At 34.6% G+C, this 23,448-nt stretch overlaps 1 protein-coding gene across 1 annotated transcript; it reads left to right on the plus strand.

The window, feature by feature from the left end:
- The first annotated feature begins 9,845 nt into the window (after positions 1–9,845).
- LOC129227550 (protein unc-93 homolog A-like) lies at positions 9,846–23,196 on the plus strand. The gene is made up of 3 exons (XM_054862130.1): positions 9,846–11,318; positions 18,252–18,519; positions 21,268–23,196. Exons 1-3 carry the CDS (start codon positions 10,044–10,046, stop codon positions 21,471–21,473), a joined length of 1,749 nt encoding a protein of 582 aa, XP_054718105.1. The 5' UTR covers positions 9,846–10,043; the 3' UTR covers positions 21,474–23,196.
- Positions 23,197–23,448: the final 252 nt, after the last annotated feature.

Consider the following 23,448-nt stretch of genomic DNA (forward strand, 5'->3'; position numbering starts at 1 on the left):
TATGTAGAAAAAAGTAGAAGGGTGTTTTTTGTTGTTTTGTTTGAAATAAAAAATAAAGTTTGTTTTGCAGAAAATACAAGTTTTCTATTACTTTAAATCCCTTTTAAGCTTAGAAAAGTCGGAAAACTTTTCATAACAATTAATACTGGACTCTCAAAGGATTTGTATCAACAGTTAATCGCTAAAAAGTTGCTTACTTTTGAAAAGAATTGGGCGAAACCTCCGTCTCAGACTTCGCAAAAATAAATAAATAAATTTAAAAAAAAATTTGATTGGAAGTGTACCAAAAATTAAGAATAATAATTTGAGGAATAGTGTAAAAAATAAAATATTTTTAATGTAATTATTTTGCATCTTTTTCTTCTCTGTCATTAAAGGATGGGGAAAAAAAATTAAATTTTTCTTAGCATAATCTTGTCTGGATTACGTTACACTTGACAATGAACTTCCACACTTACAGTAAGTACTCCACAACTCTAGATTTCTCTGAAGAAGACTATTTTTACTGATTGCAGTATATTTTAAAATCTCTTTGAAACTTATTGATAGAAATTCTGATTTTTTCACTTTCTGATACAAAAAGGAAATAGTATTTTTTTTTATTTATGCCGTTCGCACAAGCATGCCTTTCATTTCACATTTTATAATCGACGAAAGCTATGTTTCGATTAACTTTCAAAGCAAAAGAAGAATGATGCGTATTGCATGAGTATTGTAAGAGCGGAAGATCATTATCAGGTGTTACGTAATTCAAACACATTTAGTCTTTGAAAACTTTTCTCAATAGTAATTATTCTCCCCCCCCCCATTTTTTATTTAAAAAAAAAAAGCTAAATAATGCCAATAGAAATATTTTAAACACTATTCTTCAAATTATTATTCTTAATATTTAGAACACTTTCAATCAAAAGTGTTTTTTTTTTTAATTACTTTATTTATTTTTGCAAAGTCTGAAAACGGAGGATTTTTTTCTCAATTCTTTTCAAAAGTAGACAACTTTTTAGCGATTAACTGTTGATACAAATCCTTTGAGAGACCAGTATTAATTGTTCTGAAAAGTTTTCCGCCCTTTTTAAGCTTAAAAGGGATTTAAAGTAATAGAAAACTTGTATTTTCTGCAAAACATACTTTTTTTTAATTTCAAAACAACAAAAAAACCCTTCTACGTTTTTCTACGTAGCAAAAAAGTGATTTAAATATGCTACAAAAAATATTTGATGCAGACCGTAGTAGGTACTCCGGAGATATAACTTATTTAATCTCCCAATTGAAAAAACATAAAAACATTGGCTAAAGAGTGGCAACACCCAACTGTTCATAGAATACTTTCTGTCGTTCACACTGAAAGAAAAAAATATTAGCTTCAAATTGATACCAAATTCAGCTTCATTGGTTAAAAAATCAAGAAATTAGAGAGATTTTCTGAATTTATGCCAAACTGTGACTCCGAAAAATGATCCAAAATCGAATTTTTGAAAAACATTCCCCAAAACGTAATTTTTATTCAAAAAATCTTTAAAAAATAATTTGGGCTTTTCTCATAGATATCTGTTCGTAAAAAATAATGGAAAAAATCCGAGACATGACGGCACATGGCATTATGCGATTTGACGTGAAATGACTCCTGTATATCCTCATACAAATAATTGCCGGTGATCGAGTAGCCCTCTAGATTCAGCAATGAAACTCGCGCCACTGCATAATAATTTGATATTTTTTGGTAACGTTTGACATGCTGGGTAAGGCTTTATTTTGACAAGGCTGAACTGGATCCAGTTACTGAACTGTTTTACTGGTAAGAAAGTCATTTTAGGGAAATGAAGAATAAAAAAAAGTGGTTGAAAATTTAAAAAATAATGGACAAAATCTGAGACATGACTGCACATGGCATTAGGCGATTTGACGTGAAATGACTCCTGTATATCCTCATACAAATAATTGCCGGTGATCGAGTAGCCCTCTAGATTCAGCAATGAAACTCGCGCCACTGCATAATAATTTGATATTTTTTGGTAACGTTTGACATGCTGGGTAAGGCTTTATTTTGACAAGGCTGAACTGGATCCCGTTACTGAACTGTTTTACTGGTAAGACAGTCATTTTAGGGAAATGAAGAATAAAAAAAGTGGTTGAAAATTTAAAAAATAATGGACAAAATCTGAGACATGACTGCACATGGCATTAGGCGATTTGACGTGAAATGACTCCTGTATATCCTCATACAAATAATTGCCGGTGATCGAGTAGCCCTCTAGATTCAGCAATGAAACTCGCGCCACTGCATAATAATTTGATATTTTTTGGTAACGTTTGACATGCTGGGTAAGGCTTTATTTTGACAAGGCTGAACTGGATCCAGTTACTGAACTGTTTTACTGGTAAGACTGTCATTTTAGGGAAATGAAGAATAAAAAAAGTGGTTGAAAATTTAAAAAATAATGGACAAAATCTGAGACATGACTGCACATGGCATTAGGCGATTTGACGTGAAATGACTCCTGTATATCCTCATACAAATAATTGCCGGTGATCGAGTAGCCCTCTAGATTCAGCAATGAAACTCGCGCCACTGCATAATAATTTGATATTTTTTGGTAACGTTTGACATGCTGGGTAAGGCTTTATTTTGACAAGGCTGAACTGGATCCAGTTACTGAACTGTTTTACTGGTAAGACAGTCATTTTAGGGAAATGAAGAATAAAAAAAGTGGTTGAAAATTTAAAAAATAATGGACAAAATCTGAGACATGACTGCACATGGCATTAGGCGATTTGACGTGAAATGACTCCTGTATATCCTCATACAAATAATTGCCGGTGATCGAGTAGCCCTCTAGATTCAGCAATGAAACTCGCGCCACTGCATAATAATTTGATATTTTTTGGTAACGTTTGACATGCTGGGTAAGGCTTTATTTTGACAAGGCTGAACTGGATCCAGTTACTGAACTGTTTTACTGGTAAGAAAGTCATTTTAGGGAAATGAAGAATAAAAAAAAGTGGTTGAAAATTTAAAAAATAATGGACAAAATCTGAGACATGACTGCACATGGCATTAGGCGATTTGACGTGAAATGACTCCTGTATATCCTCATACAAATAATTGCCGGTGATCGAGTAGCCCTCTAGATTCAGCAATGAAACTCGCGCCACTGCATAATAATTTGATATTTTTTGGTAACGTTTGACATGCTGGGTAAGGCTTTATTTTGACAAGGCTGAACTGGATCCAGTTACTGAACTGTTTTACTGGTAAGACAGTCATTTTAGGGAAATGAAGAATAAAAAAAGTGGTTGAAAATTTAAAAAATAATGGACAAAATCTGAGACATGACTGCACATGGCATTAGGCGATTTGACGTGAAATGACTCCTGTATATCCTCATACAAATAATTGCCGGTGATCGAGTAGCCCTCTAGATTCAGCAATGAAACTCGCGCCACTGCATAATAATTTGATATTTTTTGGTAACGTTTGACATGCTGGGTAAGGCTTTATTTTGACAAGGCTGAACTGGATCCAGTTACTGAACTGTTTTACTGGTAAGACAGTCATTTTAGGGGAATGAAGAATAAAAAAAAGTGGTTAAAAATTAATGCTATCCACTGGAGTTTAAGGTTAATCCACTGGAGTTGGAGTTACAATTTCAACTATCAAAATATCACCATACACGCAGTATCTTCGTTAAAATGTAGAAGAGTAGAAACAATTTTCACTCGTCATACCTTGACGGGCGATTTTCTAGTTTACAAATAATGGATGATGACTTTCTCGCCAATTTGCTATGTTAACTTTTGCTCGCCCATGTTTCGGTTCCACGTTATGATAATTTGGTAATTTATTCACCCATGTTACGATAATTTGCTAAGTAAAGTGTTCTTGAAATTGAAACAGAAAAAGAACAAAATCGAATTTTGGATAAATCGCCTCGAGGTGCACACCCCCATACTACGAACTAATTTTGTGCCAAATTTCATGAAAATAGGCCGACCGGTCTCGGCGCTATTCGCGTCTCAGAGATCCAGACAGATATCTAGACAGAGATCCGGATAGAGATCCAGAAAGAGAGACTTTCAGCTTTACTATTAGCAGAGATTAGACAATGCTGTCTACAATGTAAAAACAATTCAGCAACGTTCCTCGAAAATAAAAGGAAAGAAATGTGCCCAGTTTGTGCCGGTTATATATCTTACAAAAAGGGGGGGGGGGTTCAACTAAAATTCAGTAACCTTCCTGAAATCATACTGGAAGCTTTCTGAAGAATTCAGAAATCGTCCCGGTTAAAGCCAGTCATGTCTCCGGAACCTTCAGAGAAAACTTTAGTAAGTTTAATATAATAGCTTGGCACCTTTTTTTATTACTAAGATAGCTCCAATAGCATTATAGCAAATATGGCCGAAGTTAAGACAGAAGAGCAAATTGGTATTAGTAATCATATTCGCTTGCACTTCTTACTAAACTACGAAATCCAGAGACGCTCTCATTGGAAGCTTAGTCAATCTGGATAGACCGTGATCAGCCGATACAGCTAATAAATACGCTCAGTTAGTCTTTAAACTAGAAGTTAAAAATGTTTTTTCACAGCAGTGAGAATTCTGCATTCGTGCAACTTGTAGCAATGGGGTGGTTTCCTTCAGTCAAAAGTACTTCTTTTAGTCATTGAGATGGATAGAATGAGCAAAAAAAAAATAACATGGACCCAGAAAATACTTTTATTTTCCCAACAGTTTTTTTAAATTAATTTTTAAAATGTCCGATTTTTCAAACAAGGCGTGGTCTTGGTGACGTCACAAATGATGCACTTTGCCGCATCTTTCTACTGCGTTTCCACGTTATGATAATCAAGCAGCGAATTAAAATTGCTCTGTACGCTTGCTATCACCCAAATCGTTGCCAATGCACGTGAGTGAAGATGCGAATTAAATATTTTGTTCTGTGAATGGCAACAGTGAATGGCATTTCATCATTTGTGATATCACACGACAGAAGCCGTAAACAATGTAAGCGCTCCGATTTAAGAACTTTTTTACAAATATTAAACGTAAACAAATTTATCAAAAAATGGTCAGATCCTATGTTTTTAAGCATGCTCTTTCAGAAAAAAATACTTTTAAAATTTTGGAAACGACCCCATTCAGGAAAATTTTGGATAAAAATACTTGATTTTCCCAGGAAGTGGATGAAAAGCTATGAATTCAAGAAGCATTACTAAACGTAAGAAACTAATGCAAATTACGTAGTTCGTAGTTCCAAGCAGACATTTTCACGATTTTGAACTCGATATTTGTCAATTCTTGATGGAACTACATTTTTATTGTGGCTATGAGAACACTATAAATATTTCATGTAATAAAACCTTTGTTTACCAGTGTTATCAAAAGAGGAAGACTACTTCTTTGTCTTGTTTGGCTAACGCTAATTGTTTTACATTTTGTAGCCGAATTATTTCTCAAATTGCCGAATCGGTTAATTTTAATTTTTTCTTTTTCGTATGTTTCTAATTTCTGAATTATAATTTAATTCTGTCATACATCATCAATAAAATTCTCACGGATACATGGTGATAGTTTTCTTTTTAATTGATCTTGAATTATTATTTTAAACTTATCGAATTCTGTAATCTTTCCAGCATTTAAATCCACACATGATAAAAAATAAAAATGGTTTGTAACTGACATGCGAAATCTCGCCAAAGGTTCTTAGCTTGCACAATACTAAAACTGAAACCCTAAACAAATTTTTAACGAGAATCTTCAGCTGATAATGTAAGCAATAAAGTAAGTTGGCGCATTATTTTGGCGATGAAAATTCTCAGCGTTAAACATTTTTCATTTCGTTCTACGATTATATATTCAAGAAAATATTTTGCATTCTGTCCATTTCAACTAAATGCTGCAGAAAAATAAGGTTAGTTAAATTAATTATTCTTAAACTAGGCGGAGATGAAAGCCCTAATTCTTCTCAAATGTTATTAAATCCTTCTTTCGAGCTTAAGATAAAAAATAACCAATATTCTTACTAATTCACACAAAACAATTTAAAAAAAATACCTGGTATACAGTTAACCTCTTCTAGAGTTTTCTTCTATTTACGCTTTCGTCATTTACGACAATCAACTCACTTTTTAGAGGGAAATAATGAAAACTAACATTATTTTGAGAAGCTCGAGAACACCAATAAAAGGGACAAAACAATTTCTGTTGCTGAAAAGCAATCTAAGATACATCGAGTGCGTTATTAATACTCATAACAAACTGCCTATGTTTACCAACAGACACACGTGGAACGCAATGTTTTACCTTTTTCTTTAATTTCGTAAATCACCGCAAGGTAGCGTATTCGAGCGCTGGAGTTGCGAATAGATGGTAGTTGATGGGAGGGATGTTATAGAAGACAAAAGGATCACCAGAAAAGTGATAAAAGGTACTTTTATAAATAATTTTCGCGACAAAAAGTGTGAGAAGGACCTAACAAGTTACATAAAACATTACTAATGGATACATGGGAAAAATTGAAAATGAAGAACTGCAACGATTAAAGAAAAATGATGATTAAAACAAAAAGTAAAAAGGTTCCAATTCAATATATTGTACTGCACTGAGAAAAAGGAAATTTGAGATTGATTAATGAGTTAAATATTTGGAGATGAATGTATTTCAAAACGAGCTGATGTTATGCATCACATGACTTCCTTTTACTCCAATTTAATGTCATTTCCCCATTATTGGCAATTTTAATGTGATTCAATAGCTTACTCTCTAAATATCACCAACAGTGGCCAATTCAAAACCAAATAAAAAAAAAATCGCCACATTTGTCACCAAGTTGGCGACAAAACTTGGCGACCAAAAGACTGGCGATATATCGCCAAGTGTCCGACAAATTAGAACATCACTTGAGTTTAAATCGAAATTAATAATGATTTCCCCCCTTAGGAACATCCGAATGCAACTAAAAGGGAAGGTGCACAACTAGGCCCCACTAGGAGTCTTCGTACCAAATTTCAACTTTCTAGGACATACCGTTTTTGAATTATGTGAGATACATACACACATACGCACATACATACGTACATACAGACGTCACGAGAAAATTCGTTGTAATTAACTCGGGGGTCGTCAAAATGGGCATTTCGGGTGTCTGTAGGTTCCTCGGCATATATCCACGTGTGGTCGGGTCGAAAAAAAAACTCAACATTCATTCGGGGGTGAGAAAAATGGAAATTAAGGCCGATTTTTGAGTGAAAATTTTTTTGCGAATACAATACTTCCTTTTTTGTAAAAGGAAGTAAAAAGAAAATGCAATTTTATCACAAGTGCATCGATGCAAGGTTCCAAACTGCTCACCGTTAAAAAGAACGATCGTTCATTTTTTAGGTGAACGAACGGATCCGTTCGTTTTAAGGATTCGTTCTTTTTGACCCGTTCGTTCATGAACGACACGTCTCTAACACACACGCACTTACATACCTTCATACACACACACACACACACACACACGAACGCCTACAGACACATGAACGCATATACACACATACACGGGTAAACACACACACGCGCGTACATACATACAAACGCGAGCGAAAATACACACACGCGCGCCTCATATGTCGTGATTGCGAAAAACATAATTTGAATTCAAGATGCCAAAAATTCAAATTTCTTTTTTTATTGAGCAATCACGATTGCTTATTGCTTTCATTTGACTGTTTTTGGCGTGCTATCATTTTTCCCACCGGCGCGGCGCCACCCTCTGCCAGCAGCACCCGTCGCGACGGCCGGCCTCACGATGCTGCTGCTCTAGCGAAAACCGTCTCCAGGTTGCGTCCATAGCCTACACACACACGCATACATACACGCACCAACACACACAAACACACAAACACATACACACACACATACACACATGCATGCATACAGACACCTACACATACACACGACTGCCCACACACTCATGACTGCACACAGACACAAACACACATGCCTACACACATACACATACCCCCCCCCCCCCCACACACATACAAACACACACTCGTGATTGCGAAAAACATAATTTGAATTCAAGATGCCAAAAATTCAAATTTCCTGTTTTATTTATTTTTTTTTTTCCGAATTGTGAAATAAACAAGATGTGTGGTCAGTTCTCTTCTTCAATAAATTTCTTTCGCTTAAATATGGACGTCCCCTCATCGACCAGCACACTTTTGTAAAAAAAATATACAGTCCTCCACTCTCATATCTTTTTGTATCTAATACAAAACAAGTAACTTCACATTTTGAAAAGCAATGGTATAGTGATGTCACATTTGTAAAAAAATTCACTCCTTTTCAAATCCAAAAATACAAAACCGTTTATCATCGTTTTGGTCTCTTTGACTTTGTCAATGAAAAAAATGACGAGAAACATTTATTTGAATACTAGCTGCGCTGCCGGGCTTAGTTCGGTCTACCTTGAAAATAAAAATTGTGTCAAGTGACGTATATTCAACAATCAGACTTAAATCAAAGAAGAAAAAAAAAAAACATCACGTAAAATTTCCCTTCCAAACAATGACGACAGATATTACAATACTTTCACGAAATGAAAATGAGAAAGATGGATTTAAAAAGCGTAACCATGGACACACAAAATAAAATAAGTTTAAGAATTGAAAGAGAGAAAACTTTGAAGAAACAATGGATTCAAGAAGCGTACTCGCAGAAATGCAAAAATAAATTGGTTAACATCTTGAGTGGAGGTGAGATTTTTTGAACTTTATTTAAAAATACTTGTAATTTTCTTTCCTTTTGAGATAGAAGCTTAATTTTTTTTTTTCTACTATAGGTTGAGATAGATCTGGAGTAAAATATGTCCTTCTTTCCAAGGGTGTCAAAAAGAAAACTGTGGGACAATTACTTTGCTTTTTATTGATAGATTTAATGAAGAAAGTAGTGCCTATATGCCAGCTAAGCCTAAAGAGATTCGAGCTAAAGAAGAAAATAACTCCCGCAGTAAGTAGGTTAGAGCATTGAAACAAATTGAGGTGAACGCGGAAAATTCTACCCTTTCCAAAGATATATAATATTGATATATGCAGCGAATTTTTAACCCCATATTTCAGAATTTGTATGAAAATTGGGCCTAAATTGAAATAAAAAAGGAACTACATATTTATCGAATATTTTTCGAATTGGTCTGCAAACCTTTCTGGTGCTGAAAGCAAGATACTGTGAAAATTTCAGCGAAATCGGCCGGGTAGTTCTCGAGTTTAGCGCGTTCAAACAAACAGAGACGCTTTTTTTGGAGACTTCATTTTATACTATGTTGAGATGAGTTTACTGTGTTTTCCCTTTAACTTTGATTTTTTATTATCAAAAATGCCATTCGGTCTCACGTGGAAATAATTGCTTTGCTAATCTCATCACGTGAAACACTGACGCAGTTTCTAGAAGTATCTGGAATGTGCTTTCACGTGAACGTAAGACTGAAAAACAAATCTCAGGTAATAAAGGTATTTTTCTGAATGAATTAGCAAAAAATATTCGGAAAACAACCTTTCTGAGATAAAACGGAACTCATAAAGCGAAAACGTGCCTTTAAAGTGACACAAAACAAAATTCTATTTATAATCATGACAATTTTATCAAATTCATAAAAAGAATAATACCCCATATTTGTACTGTTCGAAATTATTTTTTTGGAGTTTAGTATAAAAACCTGATTTAACTCTTTCAAAATCTGTTTTCTGAATTCAGTAAGTGGAAAAAATGCTTCTATTGAAACGTTTCACAGGCTTTAGCGAAAGTAGGAATACATCACGATTGCAACCTTAAGAATGTCCTCGTATTATGTGTTTAGCTGCCATCCGTTTTGAACTCTCAACATGCTTGTTCTTTTATTTCACAATCACTTTCTGCTTAATCATTCGGCTCTGTTAAGTTAGAGAACTGTTTACACTTACGCCTAGCCTTGGTTTTCAGAAGTAGAGTTGATGCGTATTGTTCCCGACTTTGTTCGAAATACTCTCCTAAAATAATAACTATTATTTATTAATTGCAAAATGAGAAGCGAGTCTAAAGTTTCGATCGATTCACAAAATGGTTTTAATTCTTCAGAAGCTAACAGAAACTTTTTTACGAAGTCTCGAATATTGAAGAATGCTTTTGTCTTGTCTTCGGGTTTCATCTTGCTGTTTACAGCAAATGACGCGCTTACTATGCTACAGAGTACTATTAACCGAGAGCAAGGGATTGGTGTCGACACCCAAGCGATTATATTCGCATGCTTCTGCGTGTCAGCTTTGCTGTTGCCAAAGTATGTCATCAAAAAGATAGGCTGCAAAGCCACTCTTGTTTTTTCGATGGCATCTTATGTTCCCATACTTGCTGCAAACTTCTATCCTCGATGGGCTTTGATGGTGCCATGTGCCATCCTTAGCGGCATCGGGGCCTCTTTACTTTGGGGCTCTCAATGTACGTTCCTAAACGAGATTGCTGCCATTTACGCTGAGCATCTCGTGCCAGTTGTCGACCTGAAGCAAAATGATCGGAAAGCAAAAATCAATGCTTTCCCTACAGAAAATGTGAATTCTAATCGCCCAAAAAAATCAGTTTCGAGAAGTATTTCTGACAATCAAGCTGCAGAGACTGAGAGCAAACCAGATGGTAAAAAGTTTAATTCAGGTGGAATCGAAAAGAACTGTTTGCAATCCAACTGGAACACTTTTTCAAAAACGAAACAAAAAACCGAAGAAAATGGCACGAATGGTGACACCGCAAAACATACTGAGAAGCAGTTTGCTAAGACTTATAAAGTTCATCAACTCGATCCGAGTTCATTGACTGAAATACAAGACACCAAAAGTATCTCAGAAAACTCTAATCTACCAAAATTAATAGAATCAACGACAGCAAGATTCTTTGGATGCCACGGGATGGCCTACCTGTCTACACATATTTGGAGCAACCTCATGTCCTATTACGTTCTTCAGAAAGACCACAACCAGCACAGCTCTGCCGGCAATTTCAGCTGTACTTGTGGTGCAGATTTCTGCAACGAAGAATCTCTGTGTTTCATACAGAATCTAGGGGATCCTAGCAACGAAGTAAGGTACATTCTAACAGGTGCCTGCGTGGCTCTCAGCGTTTGTTCAGTGATATTAGTTGCCGCGTTTATGGATCCGTTAAGAACAGACAAGAAACATGTGTCATTTTCTTTAGATTTACTGATGGCTACTTTTAACCTCGCAAGAAAAAAGAAGAAAGTGCTACTGCTTATTCCAATGTCTTTTTACATTGGTATGATGCATGGCTTTTACATTGGGGATTATACAAAGGTGAGTTTCTCGCAACTATATCAATTCTTAACCCATTGGTAATTGTATCAGACTTGAAGGGGACACACTTTTTGTTCAAAGTATACAATGAAGTTGTTTCCTTCAGTCAAAAGTAGCAATTTTGTCACTGAAATTGATAGAATAAGCAAATAAATAAATAAATAACATGGACTTAGAAAATATTTTCATTTTCCCAACAGTTATTTTTTAATTAATTTTTTAAAATGTCCGATTTTTCAGACAAGGCGTGGTCTTGATGACGCCGCAAATGATGCTCTTTGGCGCATCTTTCTACCACGTTTCCACGTCATAATAATCAAGAAGCAAATTAAAATTGCGTTCTACGTTTGCTATCAACCATATCGTTGCCAATACACGTGAGTAAAGATGCGAATTAAATATTTTGCTCTGTGAATGGCAACACTGAATGGCATTTCATCATTTGGGATGTCATCGGACAGAAGCGTAAACAATAAAAGCGCACCGATTTAAGTATTATTTTAAAAATATTAAACTTAAACAAATTATTTAAAAAATGGTCAGATCCTATGTTTTTAAACATGCTCTTTCAGAAAAAATACTTTTAAAATTTTGGAAACGACCCCATTATGTACTTGCAAGGGATACTGAAAAGATATAAATTAAAAAACAAATGTAGTTTAAATTTTCAATTTACGTATGGAAATTTAAATAAGCACTACATAAGTATAATATTTGTAAGGTAACTCAAATCACTTATGCAGATTAAAATCTAAGCCATTGACATCATTTATTTTAATGCTATTGTTAAAACGTTCATTATAATTAGATATCTAAGAATATACTTTGAATAAGGGCTATTCAAACATTGTTAATTTGTTCTTTTTACAGTAAACATATTTTTGAAGTTGTGCGCAAGCTTAAATATGAAGGCATTGAGATAAAAACCCGGAATAAGATAAACAAATCCGTGCAAAAGTTATGTATATCTACTTAGTCACAAAAAATATTAATACCAGCTAGCAGCCCAATAAAGTTATTATATAACTATACTAGTGGTACCCACACGGCTTTGCCCGTAATAGAAAAATTAAAAGGTCTTTTGGTTCGCCTGTATATATACAAATAATGTGTGTTGAATTTTCTCGCCAATTGGCTTGTACCCATGTTGCGGTTCCACGTTATGATAATTTCGTAATTTACTCGTCCATCTTACGATAATTTTGTTCTTAAAATTGGAATAGAAAAAGAACCACATCGAATTTTCGAAAAATCGCTTCGAGGTGCACACCCCCATGCTACAAACTAACTTTGTGTGCCAAATTTCATGAAAATCGGCCGAACGGTCTAGGCGCTATGCGCGTCACAGAGATCCAGACATCCTACAGACATCCAGACATCCTCCGGACAGAGAGACTTTCAGCTTTATTATTAGTAATAATAAAGAGTAAAGATTAAGATATTAGGTTTATGGTGGATTGCGTCACAGCCTTATGACGCAAGGGGGGAACAAGAAAAAGAGTTGTTTAGCCACCACCACTTCCAACGTTAAGTAGTAGGGGTAAAGGGAGCCTTGACCATAAGGGAGGCTTGACCCACCCTTCAATTTTTGTATTTAAAAATATTTTAGCTGTTTCTCACTATATGGCAGTCAAAGCTAGTGATGTGATCAGGCACCCATCTTTGTTTTATCCATCTAGCTATCAGATGTGTGGAGATATTTAGAAAAAAATGTTTTTCAACCTAAAAAACCATGAATTTTGAGCCTAGTTTGTAAGACCTTTTCAGCAAATGTAATAAGTTTATACTTTTGCAAATGGGATTTTCTAAATACTATAATATTTAGCTTTTATTATAATTATAAAGTTTGTTCCTTGAATTAGGCTTAACCTCACCATGTGCTGCTCTGTACAAAATGGGTAGGTGGAGAGGCTTGACCCACTCTATGTAAGGGAGGCTTGACCCACTGGGTCAAGGCTCCCTTACATAAACAGTTTAGGAATTCTAGAAATACTGTTTATCAAAAACAATTTATAATTACAATAGTTACTTTATGGGGATAATATATATGGTTATTATATATTTTGTATGTTTATAATAAAACCAAGACATTGATTGTTAACAAATATTAACTTATCAGTTATTGTTTACAATGCAATTTTTGTTGCAATAATTCATAACAAAACTAAATTATGATTAATTCATATAGTAGGCGCCGCTTAATGTGATCATGGTTAATGTTATCATTCGCTTAATGTTATCAGAATCACGAAGTGCCGGAACACTTGCATGTTAACACACCTGAAAAAAGTCGGATATTGTAATCAGCGTCTTCGTTTATTGTTATCACTTTTTCATAAACTTTCAATTTTTTCCCCGTTTTTGTTCCTGAATTAACAGAAATACATGGGCAAACCCTGACGAGATTAACTTTCTGTGTAGCATTTTATGGTTTTTAATAGCAGTTCAAATTTTTTCTAGGAATGAAGCTTAAGAAATTTTGCCCCCAGTGACCACAGACCCCCCTAAGAAAACTTTCTTTTGCACCTAAAAAAATTCAGTCGCTGGACATGTTGCAGGCATTGATGTAGGACCTCCATTGTTGCTATTACTTTGTAAACTATTAAAGAATTCTGTCGAGATTGAAAACAAAGCGAAGTTAAGTTAAAATTTAAACAACAAGCAAAACTATGCTGGAAAATATAGAAAAGCTGAATGTGGTTTGAAACTGGTTTACGAATGTCAGGGAAAACGGTCACATTTTACTTCACCTATTACTATGTGATTAAAAATTACATAATTTAGCTTTAACTTTTTATAATTCAGATATTTCCATTCTGTTAATTTAATAATTTATAATTTAAAACTGCGTTCAGTTGAGTCATTGTGATTTTAATTTGAGGTTGCCAAAATAAATGCACCTTAATTGGAAAAAAAAATCATTATTTTGTGTCACCTGGATTCTTTTCGGTTATTGTTATCAAATTGTATTTGTCCCAAAGTGATCACATTAAGCAACGCCTAATTAATTTTGGAATAATCTCTACATTTATTCCCCCCCCCCCAAAAAAAAACTGGTTTTTGAGGAAAATTTGCAAATTTAAGTTAATTTTTCTCAAAAAGTTTCTTTGTTATAATTATTTTTTTTATAAATACTAATTTTTTATGAATAAATTATTACTACTAACACAGAGAAATAAAATATTGACATACCTTTTAGCTGCACTGAAGAAGAAATAGAAGATTTTATAGTAGAAAATAATAAATTTGATTTTGACGACTTTGCTGTTGTAAAATTTGCAACAAAAAGAGATTTGTGTTATTTTGTTGGGCGAGTTACACGAGTATTGGTACTAAATGATGAGTATGAAGTCACGACGATGTAAACAATCATTTAGTTTTATTTATCCAGAAAACAATGATTCATAAATTCAATTATAAATATTAATGTATACATGATCTTAAAAATAATTTCTGAACATTCAATTATCATGATAAAACATGTATACTTAATATTTAAATAATTAATAAAAAATATTTCCTATATCTCATTTTACAATTATATATCACTACCCGGGTCAAGCCTCCCATACCATGGGTAAAGCCTCCCTTACTAAGGGAGGCTTGACCGGCTAACCTAAGTTTTAAAAAATATTAATTTTAGAAAAGAAAAAATGTATTATTTACATTATCGCAAATATATTTCTGTTGCCAATAGAATGTACTTCAATATGTGCTATCATATGATATTTAAATTTTCGAAATAAAATTTACAAAAATGTTTATCTGAAAACGTGGTCAAGGCTCCCCAGGTTCCCCTACTCCTATCAGCACTTTTCTGTATTTGAAAATTGTACTGTGAAAGTGCTTTTTTTCGGGACGCTTTAAAGTTCGTGGTTTTTACTAGTCCGACCTAATCGCGAAAATTTAAACGTCACGAAATATTTAAATTTCTTACTTACAATCAACTTTCGGTTCTGTTCATATATAATTCGCGAAATTTTCAGCTTGCGAAATCACCGAAAACTTCATTTTAGCGAATATTACTGCTCTAGGAAATAATTCCGTTTGCAGTATTTATCTTTGGGTTCGTCATTTCTTAAATACTTAAACTGAATTATGCTGTTTTTTAAATTCTGAATAGAATTTTTCTTTTAAAGTTTATTTAAAATTATTTCTTTTCGTTTCTCCTCTCTTAAAGAAATAAATATGTTACTCACAGATGAAAACCTAGCGTACTTTTCCGAAGGTATGAATATCTATGATTGATATGTACAGAAGAGTTTAAAGCAATTTTAGAAATAAAGAATATATTTTTATATGAAAAACACAGGAATTATCAAACAAAAACCTTCTCCTAGTGGGTGTATCCAGATAGCAATTAAACTATAATCGTCGATTAAAAAAAGGCACGTTTAATGGTACGAATAAGTAAAGCATTAAAAATGCTTCTTTTATAAATAATATTTTAATGCTACTTTTTCAAAATAACTTTGAAATTTTAAAACTGACCATCTGAAGTAATCGGGGTTCATGTTAATTACTTTTTAAGGCACGTTTTTTCTTGAAGTTTACACACCCTACCAATTTTATAGTTTTTGAGTGGTTGTATGTTGGGTGCGTTTTTAGAGTTGCTTTTAAATTGGAAATCTTTAATTTTCGCGGTACCAAAATTTTCCGTATGAAGAAAAAAACGTTACCCACCATCTGAATACCGTTCAATTAGCCAAGTAAACGCAGGGCCAGTGAATAATTTAGTCAACGGTAAGCATTGCCAACTCTAAACTTCCTAAAGAATAAAATACACATTCAAAAAAAGAAAAAGAAAGCAAAACTCTTTCATGCTGCAAAAGAAGTTGAATGGGATTGTTTCCTTCAGTCAAAAGTAGTACTTTTAGTCACTGAAATGATAGAATAAGCAAAAAAAAAAAAAAAGATAGATCAAGAAAATACTTTTATTTTCTCAACAGTTATTTTTAAATTAATTTTTAAAAATGTCCATTTTTTCAAACAAGGCTTGGTCTTGATGACGTCACAAATGATGTGCTATGGCGCATCTTTCTTCCGCGTTTCCACGTTATGATAATCAAGAAGCAAATTAAAATTGCGCTCTATGCTTGCTATCAACCATATCGTTGCCAATACACGTGAGTAAAGATACGAATGAAATATTTTGCTCTGTGAATGGCAACACTGAATGGCATTTCATCATTTAGAATGTCATACGGCAGAAGCGTAAACAATGACAGTGCACCGATTTAAGTTATTTTTTTAAAATATTACACTTAAACAAATTATTTAAAAAATGGTCAGATCCTATGTTTTCAAGCATGCTCTTTCAGAAAAAAAAATACTTTTTTAAAATTTTGGAAACGGCCCCATTATGATATTTTTTTTAATATAAAGGGATGGAGGTAGTGGGTAAAGTGAGACACGAAAACTCAATTTCAGTTTTTATTATTCAAAAACATAGAAATTAATTTCTTTCAAATGGTTCAAGATTTGTCACTGTAATAGGTAGTATAAAATGAAGTAAGAAAAAACTAAATTCATACAAACGACGAAAAAAAATAATAAAAACAAAATGGAATTTTGTGTTACTGTAAGTGAGATCTACATTTTTAATAATTTAAATTTACCTAGAAATCCAATTTCGAACGGCCGAGGCGGTTATTAGGAAGTTTAATGAAGTAGAGAAATTAAGGAATCAACTCACACGAAAGTCAACTGTGTCTGATGTGCCGGCACACCCGCTGATCAACTTTTGATAAGAATAGCAGCGGCACAGGTGCCTGGTATGCCGGACACACCATGCACAGTTGACTGTCGTGTGAAGGATGACAAGGCGATTCCTTCACTCTTCTACCTGGTTATTCTTCCTAATAACTGCCCATCCCGTTTGATACTTGATTCAACTAAGTTACAAATACAAATACAATACAAATACAAAAGTGACGACCAGCAACAGGTTCTGGGTCCAGTTAGGCTGGTCCTAGTCAATTTACAATCCCCAGTGACGATCAATGGCCCTCTTAAAACTATCTACTCCCTTGCTCATTACCACCTCTTCCGGTAAGCTGTTCCAAGGTTCCACTACCCTGTTAAAACAATAATTTTTCTTAATATAAATGTTAGTCTGAGATTTAAATAGCTTAAAACAATGACCCCTTGTCCTGTTTTCAGTGCTAAACTTCAGCCCCGTAACATCTTTCGTTTTAATAAATTTAAACAACTGAATCATGTCCCCTCAGTCTCTTCTTTGCTCAAGACTGTACCTTTTAGCCTTCTAAGCCTGGAATCGTATTCTAAATGAGAAAGTCCATTTATTAGCCTTGTAGTCCGCCTTTGAACCCTTTCCAATACATTAATATCTTTCTTAAGATAAGGAGACCAAAACTGAACAGCATACTCCGAATGAGGTCTTACCAAACTTCTATATAAGGGCAGAAGAACTTCTTTAGATTTGTTTGAAATAGATCTTTTGTTAAGCCCAAGCATCTTATTGGGTTTGTTACTAGCTATTACCTCGTGTGAAGGAAGCCTTATGCCGAAATAATCATTGCTTTAAGATAAATAAATACTTTTGTGCTGAACAGTAAAGTAAGACAAAACAACGTTAGAAGAAGCACAAATTTGTAAATTACTGCAGACACGTGTTTCGGCGTTATAGGGAACGCCTTTTTCAATGCAAAAAATAATGAGCTTATGGATGAAAAGACTTCCGACAAAAGCAACAAAGCCGACAAAGCTTTTGTCGGATGTCTTTTCATCCATAAACTCATTATTTTTTGCATTGAAAAAGGCGTTCCCTGTAACGCCGAAACACGTGTCTGCTGTAATTTACAAATTTGTGCTTCTTCTAACGTTGTTTTGTCTTACTTTATTAATCATTGCTTTGTTCCCCACGCATTTAGATTGTTTACTTACATGTGTGATTTTGTGTTTTTTTCTCAGTCTTACATCGGATGTGCGTGGGGCACTCACCACATAGGTCTGGTAAGTGTGTGCTACGGTGCCATGTGTGCCATATCTTCCCTGCTGTCCGGATGGTTGGTGAAGCGGTTGGGCAGGTTGCCCATCTTGATTTTTGCCGCCATTGTCAACCTGGCCGACGTGCTGTTGCTCCTGCTCTGGCATCCTCATCCGAACGAGCCCGCGCTGTTCTTCATAGCTTCCGGGTTGTTTGGGTTTTCTACCGGAATATTCTGGTCACAGATTAGAGGTAAGAAAATCCATCAGTAATCAATACGAAATTTGAACTATTCGCAACTCCAGAGCTCGAATAGGATACCTTGCGGTGATTGACAATACTAAAGAAAAAGGTAAAACAGTCCATTCCACGTGTTCTCTTTGGGGGAAATTACAGGCTTCATACAGTTTTTGATGCAATGTAATTTCAGAAGAATAGAAAAGAAAGCTTCCCACAAACACGATGAAATATTACGATCACTAAGCGTCAAAGCAATTTATACGTAAAGGCGTGCGTTTGTTTTACCTTTTTCATCCGCTATTTGACAGTGGCTGCAGTGCCCTATAGTTTGCTGGAGTTGTGAATAAGCATCGAATTAATTAGCTCGTAAATTTTTAAAATAATATCATAGTATATCATATTGGAGTTCTTGTTCGGCAGATTTGTTTGAGAGATTAAAATCAGCGTTTGTCATAAAAAGGGGACTGGTAAACACACCTTCTGCCGCCGTCGTAATAACAAGTACCGTCCCTGAGTTAAGGACAAAACTAGTCTCTGTATGTCATAACCGAACCGTCAGTACATTGCATGTATTTCTGAAACGATACTTTGGTTCTGCTTTATCTCTGGTTTAAGGGTGGTAATTTACTGCTTTAACTCTTTGATACTTTCTTGCTCTCACTTCTAATTTTGAAACATGATCATTTTTACTTTATTAGACGATCACTGTAAAAACGATTCAGAAACGTTCCTGGAAAATAATAGGCAGCTGATGTGCCCAATTTCAACCGGTAACATATCTTGCAATACCCAGGAACATTTTCCGATAAAAATCAGTAACCTTTCTGAAGTATTGGGAAATATCCATTGTTAAAACCAGTTGTAAACCTTCCAAAAAGTTTAAACAGATTTAATTAGAACCCTCCTGATTTACTAAGAAAGCTCCAGAAGCAGTAGAGCAACCATGGACAAAGCTATACGACATTTGCAAGCAAAGAACCAAACGTATTCCTTGCCTCGTAAAGCTAAATCTTTCCAGTGACATATTTGCTCCCATTGGGATCATAGTCAATCCGGACGGACCGCAATCAAGCTTAAGCCGATGCACTTAATAAACACGCTCAGTCAATCTTTGCTTTAAACTGGTAGCAAAAAATATCTTTCACACCAGTGAGAAGTCTGCATTCGTGCATCTTTTAGCAATTCAGGAAACTTTATTGCGAAGATACTTGATTTTCGGGGAAATAGGTGAAAACCTCTGGAATCCCGAAACGTTCCTCGGAAATAACCAGTAACGTTTCGGATTTTTTTTTACAGTGATTGGTTCGAGGAAATGGTCGTTGTTCCTTATTCTTAGGATTGAAAATTGAGGTTGTTCTTAGTTTTTGCTCTGAAAGTGTAATTTCAGATACAATTACACATTTTTGGGAAATCTGTTCCCGTTGAGATACTTTTCCGAAAAGAATCACCAAAATAGAGTTTATAACTGCATGTCAATCAAAAAAAGTGAATATAACAGCTACTTTAAAACGTTAACATTAGTGTAGTGCGCCTCTGATTATTTGAGGTATGACCTTGACAATGTTTACCCCCTTCTGGGTAGTTAGTGAAAAGGGACCGCATTATTAGAGTGGATTTGAGTAGAAATGCAGCGGAACCCGAAAAAAAAAAAAAAATGCTAGAGCGGCTTCAAACAGCTCTAAAACAAATTTATCTTGAAAAAAGATATCCAAAAAGTAAAAGTTTGTGTGTGTGTAGGTCCTATAGATCAAACATTATTTTGATCTGCTCGTAAAAAAACGGACTTTCTGAAAAAGGATAACGTAAAATCCGGAATATTTTAACCTTATCAGCATAAGCTTTTTCAAGTACCAGCAGGAAATGACGTCGAAAATGGGATAACGCATGAAACGAACAATGTAAAAACGGGGATCTACTGTACAACTTAAGCAAAATTACTACGAAAATAACATAACTCAACTTAGCGTCAATTGTAATTTCCTATTACCCCAAAAGAGATAAACACTATCAAAAACATAGCTCAATTAACCAGAGCCATTCAACAGATACGAGAATAATCTCCTTTGCCATGCATGTTACTACTCGCTTTTATTATAATACAAATAATAAAAACAAAATTGCGAATTTAATTACTATTTTCTGTATTTAAATTTTGGTTAAAAAATTCATTTTTCTAAAGTATCGTGTGCAATGTTCGAGCTATTTACTATACTTAAAATTTCAAAATAATTCTACATAAATATAAACAGTTTCATAATTTAATTCCATATTGGACACTGTTTTTTATTGAGTTGCAATAATGTATATTTTGAGGAGAAAAATATTGAAATAGATCTTTGTATCAAAATTTTCTTAAAATGAACCCTAAATTCGTCCAAAAATCACAATCGCTATTGACGATCAGATCGCCTACTGTAGTGACGTCACGTTCCCAGCGTGTTGGCTTTCCTAGTTTAGAAGGCAGTGACTGAGCACTTACTGGAATGTTTGGACTTCTCTACAGTGGACATTTACACCAATCCTTACACCAATCCTCTTCCACTCGATTTTCTACGCGTCAACAGGTTGATGGATATGTTCTGGCTTCGTCAGACATTGGAGATAAGCAATAACAGCAACATTTCCATCGTCACCTAAAAAAAATTAAATCGTTTTTCTGGTTTCACGTTTAAAATTAGCTGTGCATGCAAAACATAGTGCACACAGTATTCTAACAATAATATATAGAGTAGTTTTAATTTTCTTTTTGATTTTTTCCAGCTTTTTATGGAATTCTCTTCAAAGCCGATGAAGAAGCTGCTTTTGCTACCTACCACTTGTGGCAGTCTCTGGGAACATGCGTTTCGTTTTCCTACAGCAATTATCTATGCACTTCTGTCAAGGTGTACTTATTGCTGGTTGTTTCAACAGTTGCCATCTTTGGGTACTTAGCGGTTGAATTATGTCGATTTTTTCGAAGAGAATGAAAAAAACTGTTACAAAATCTTGGAATATGAATGACTTTCAGAGGCTATGATCTGAGGCATATGGCTCGAAATAAATAAATAAGAGATCATTAAATGAGCTTTTTGTAGGTGCAGTTGAATAAAAGGAGCAATTGTTAAGATGCTGTACAGGAAGATTCAGTACCTCTTTATACTGTCATTATTAACCAACATTAGACTAAATGCAGGGCCTGATTACTGAATAGGCCAACTATGCCCCAGTCTAGGGCTCCCGATATTTAGGGGCCTCCAAATGCTGAAATTACTTTAGTCTATGGTTAAAATTGTTTCATCCAACGGCTAAAGTTATAAAGTTTAAATACAAAGGGCCCCAAAAAACAATGTGTCCCAAGGCCCCTCGATATCTTAATTGGGCCCGGCTTAAACGATATGTTGATAGTTATGGACACCTGTGTTGCAACGAGCTTCATAAAGGTGATGGTTGAATAAAAGGAGCAATTATTAAGATGTTGTAAGGGAAGATTCAGTACCTTTTCATAATGTCGTCATCAGACAACATTAGCCTAAATGATATGTTGATAGGTATGGGCACCTGTGTTGCAATGAACTTCTTGAAGGTGATGGTTCAATGAAAGGAGCGATTGTTGAAGTGCTGTACAGGAAGATTCAGGACATTTCATAATGTCATTATTAACCAGCGTTAGTCTAAATGATATGTTGATAGGTATGGGCACCTGTGTTGCAAGAAATAGACTAGAGTTTAAGTCTGAAGACTTTCAAATTGTAAAAAATAAATAAAATGTTAAGACTTCACCAAAACACGTTCACATCGTCAAGGGCTTTATTAAATCCACTGCATCTGTGACTTTTTATGTCTCCTGAAATGGATTCGAAAGTATTTAACGAGGTAAATCTATAGGATAGACAACAAATAAGATGGAAATGGCGTTACAATAGAATTTCCTATAACTAAGAAATATTTGATGGATTTGTAAAACTGAGGATTTTATGAATGTGTCTCGATTAGGGCTGTGAATGAAAATAGCATTAATACAGGAATGCAAAGGGGGACCCACAGGTTTGGGGGACTCCATTTCCTATCATAGAACTCTGCAAAGCATTTGTGTGCACATTTGTATTTACTTTGGGGCTCTCGCAATTGCGACATGGTATATGCTGGACTGCAGGTATATGCTGCATGGTATACGCTACAATCAGCAGGACTGCAGGTATACGCTGGAGTGAGCAAGACTGCAGGAATTTATGCCATGTAAATATTCATGAACAGTTTGAATATCTTGTATGAAGGAATTACATGAGAACAGCAAGTCACAGCACTTTGACTAAGATGGGACCCTTATGTGAAAGTGGTAATGGCACGATCCTAAGACTTTACAAGAGTCTCAAAGAAACTCTTGCATCAGCGTCGTAATAAAATTACATGAAGCATGTCTCAAATGTGTCCCATGAGACGTTACAGTTCTGTCACTTCGTGACTTGTGACCCAAAGTGAGGTCGCCGTTTGATACTGCTGTTTGTAAATGTATCATCTGCTATGTTTGACATTTAGTTTTGCTATTTATTGTCTTCTGCAATGTATATGATTCTTTGTATTATTTTATTTATTTATCGTCTGCGCTATCTATTGTTCTTTCTAATGGCAACGGCAAAAGAAAGAGATTGTACAGTTGAGTTATTACGATGGATTGTGAATGAGGTTTTTTTTGGTCACCCTTTGTTGGCGGTGAATATAATTGAAACTGTTTGCGTAATTATATAATTAAACGTCTTCTTTTATAAGAAAAAAATTAAAAAATTGATTTATTTTCTAGTGCAAGAATACATGTATTCATTACATTTCATTGACATTTATTTGTTTAAATTATTAATCATGAAAAAACACTGTCACTTTGCTCTCACATGTTGTGCTATAAGGGAAACTGAGGTTTGTGTCTTCTGCAGTTCAAACATCCAAAGTATATTCCAACTTTATAAG

This window comes from Uloborus diversus, chromosome 8 (genome assembly GCF_026930045.1).
Source record: "Uloborus diversus isolate 005 chromosome 8, Udiv.v.3.1, whole genome shotgun sequence".
Taxonomy (NCBI): domain Eukaryota; kingdom Metazoa; phylum Arthropoda; class Arachnida; order Araneae; family Uloboridae; genus Uloborus; species Uloborus diversus.

What these genes read in the sequence shown, in the direction of transcription:
- LOC129227550 (XM_054862130.1), top strand. Translation starts at nt 10,044, where the DNA reads ATGAGAAGCGAGTCTAAAGTTTCGATCGATTCACAAAATGGTTTTAAT. An exon ending in ACATTGGGGATTATACAAAG is followed by an intron (nt 11,319 to 18,251) that starts GTGAGTTTCTCG and finishes TTTTTTTCTCAG; the next exon opens with TCTTACATCGGATGTGCGTG. An exon ending in ATTCTGGTCACAGATTAGAG is followed by an intron (nt 18,520 to 21,267) that starts GTAAGAAAATCC and finishes GATTTTTTCCAG; the next exon opens with CTTTTTATGGAATTCTCTTC.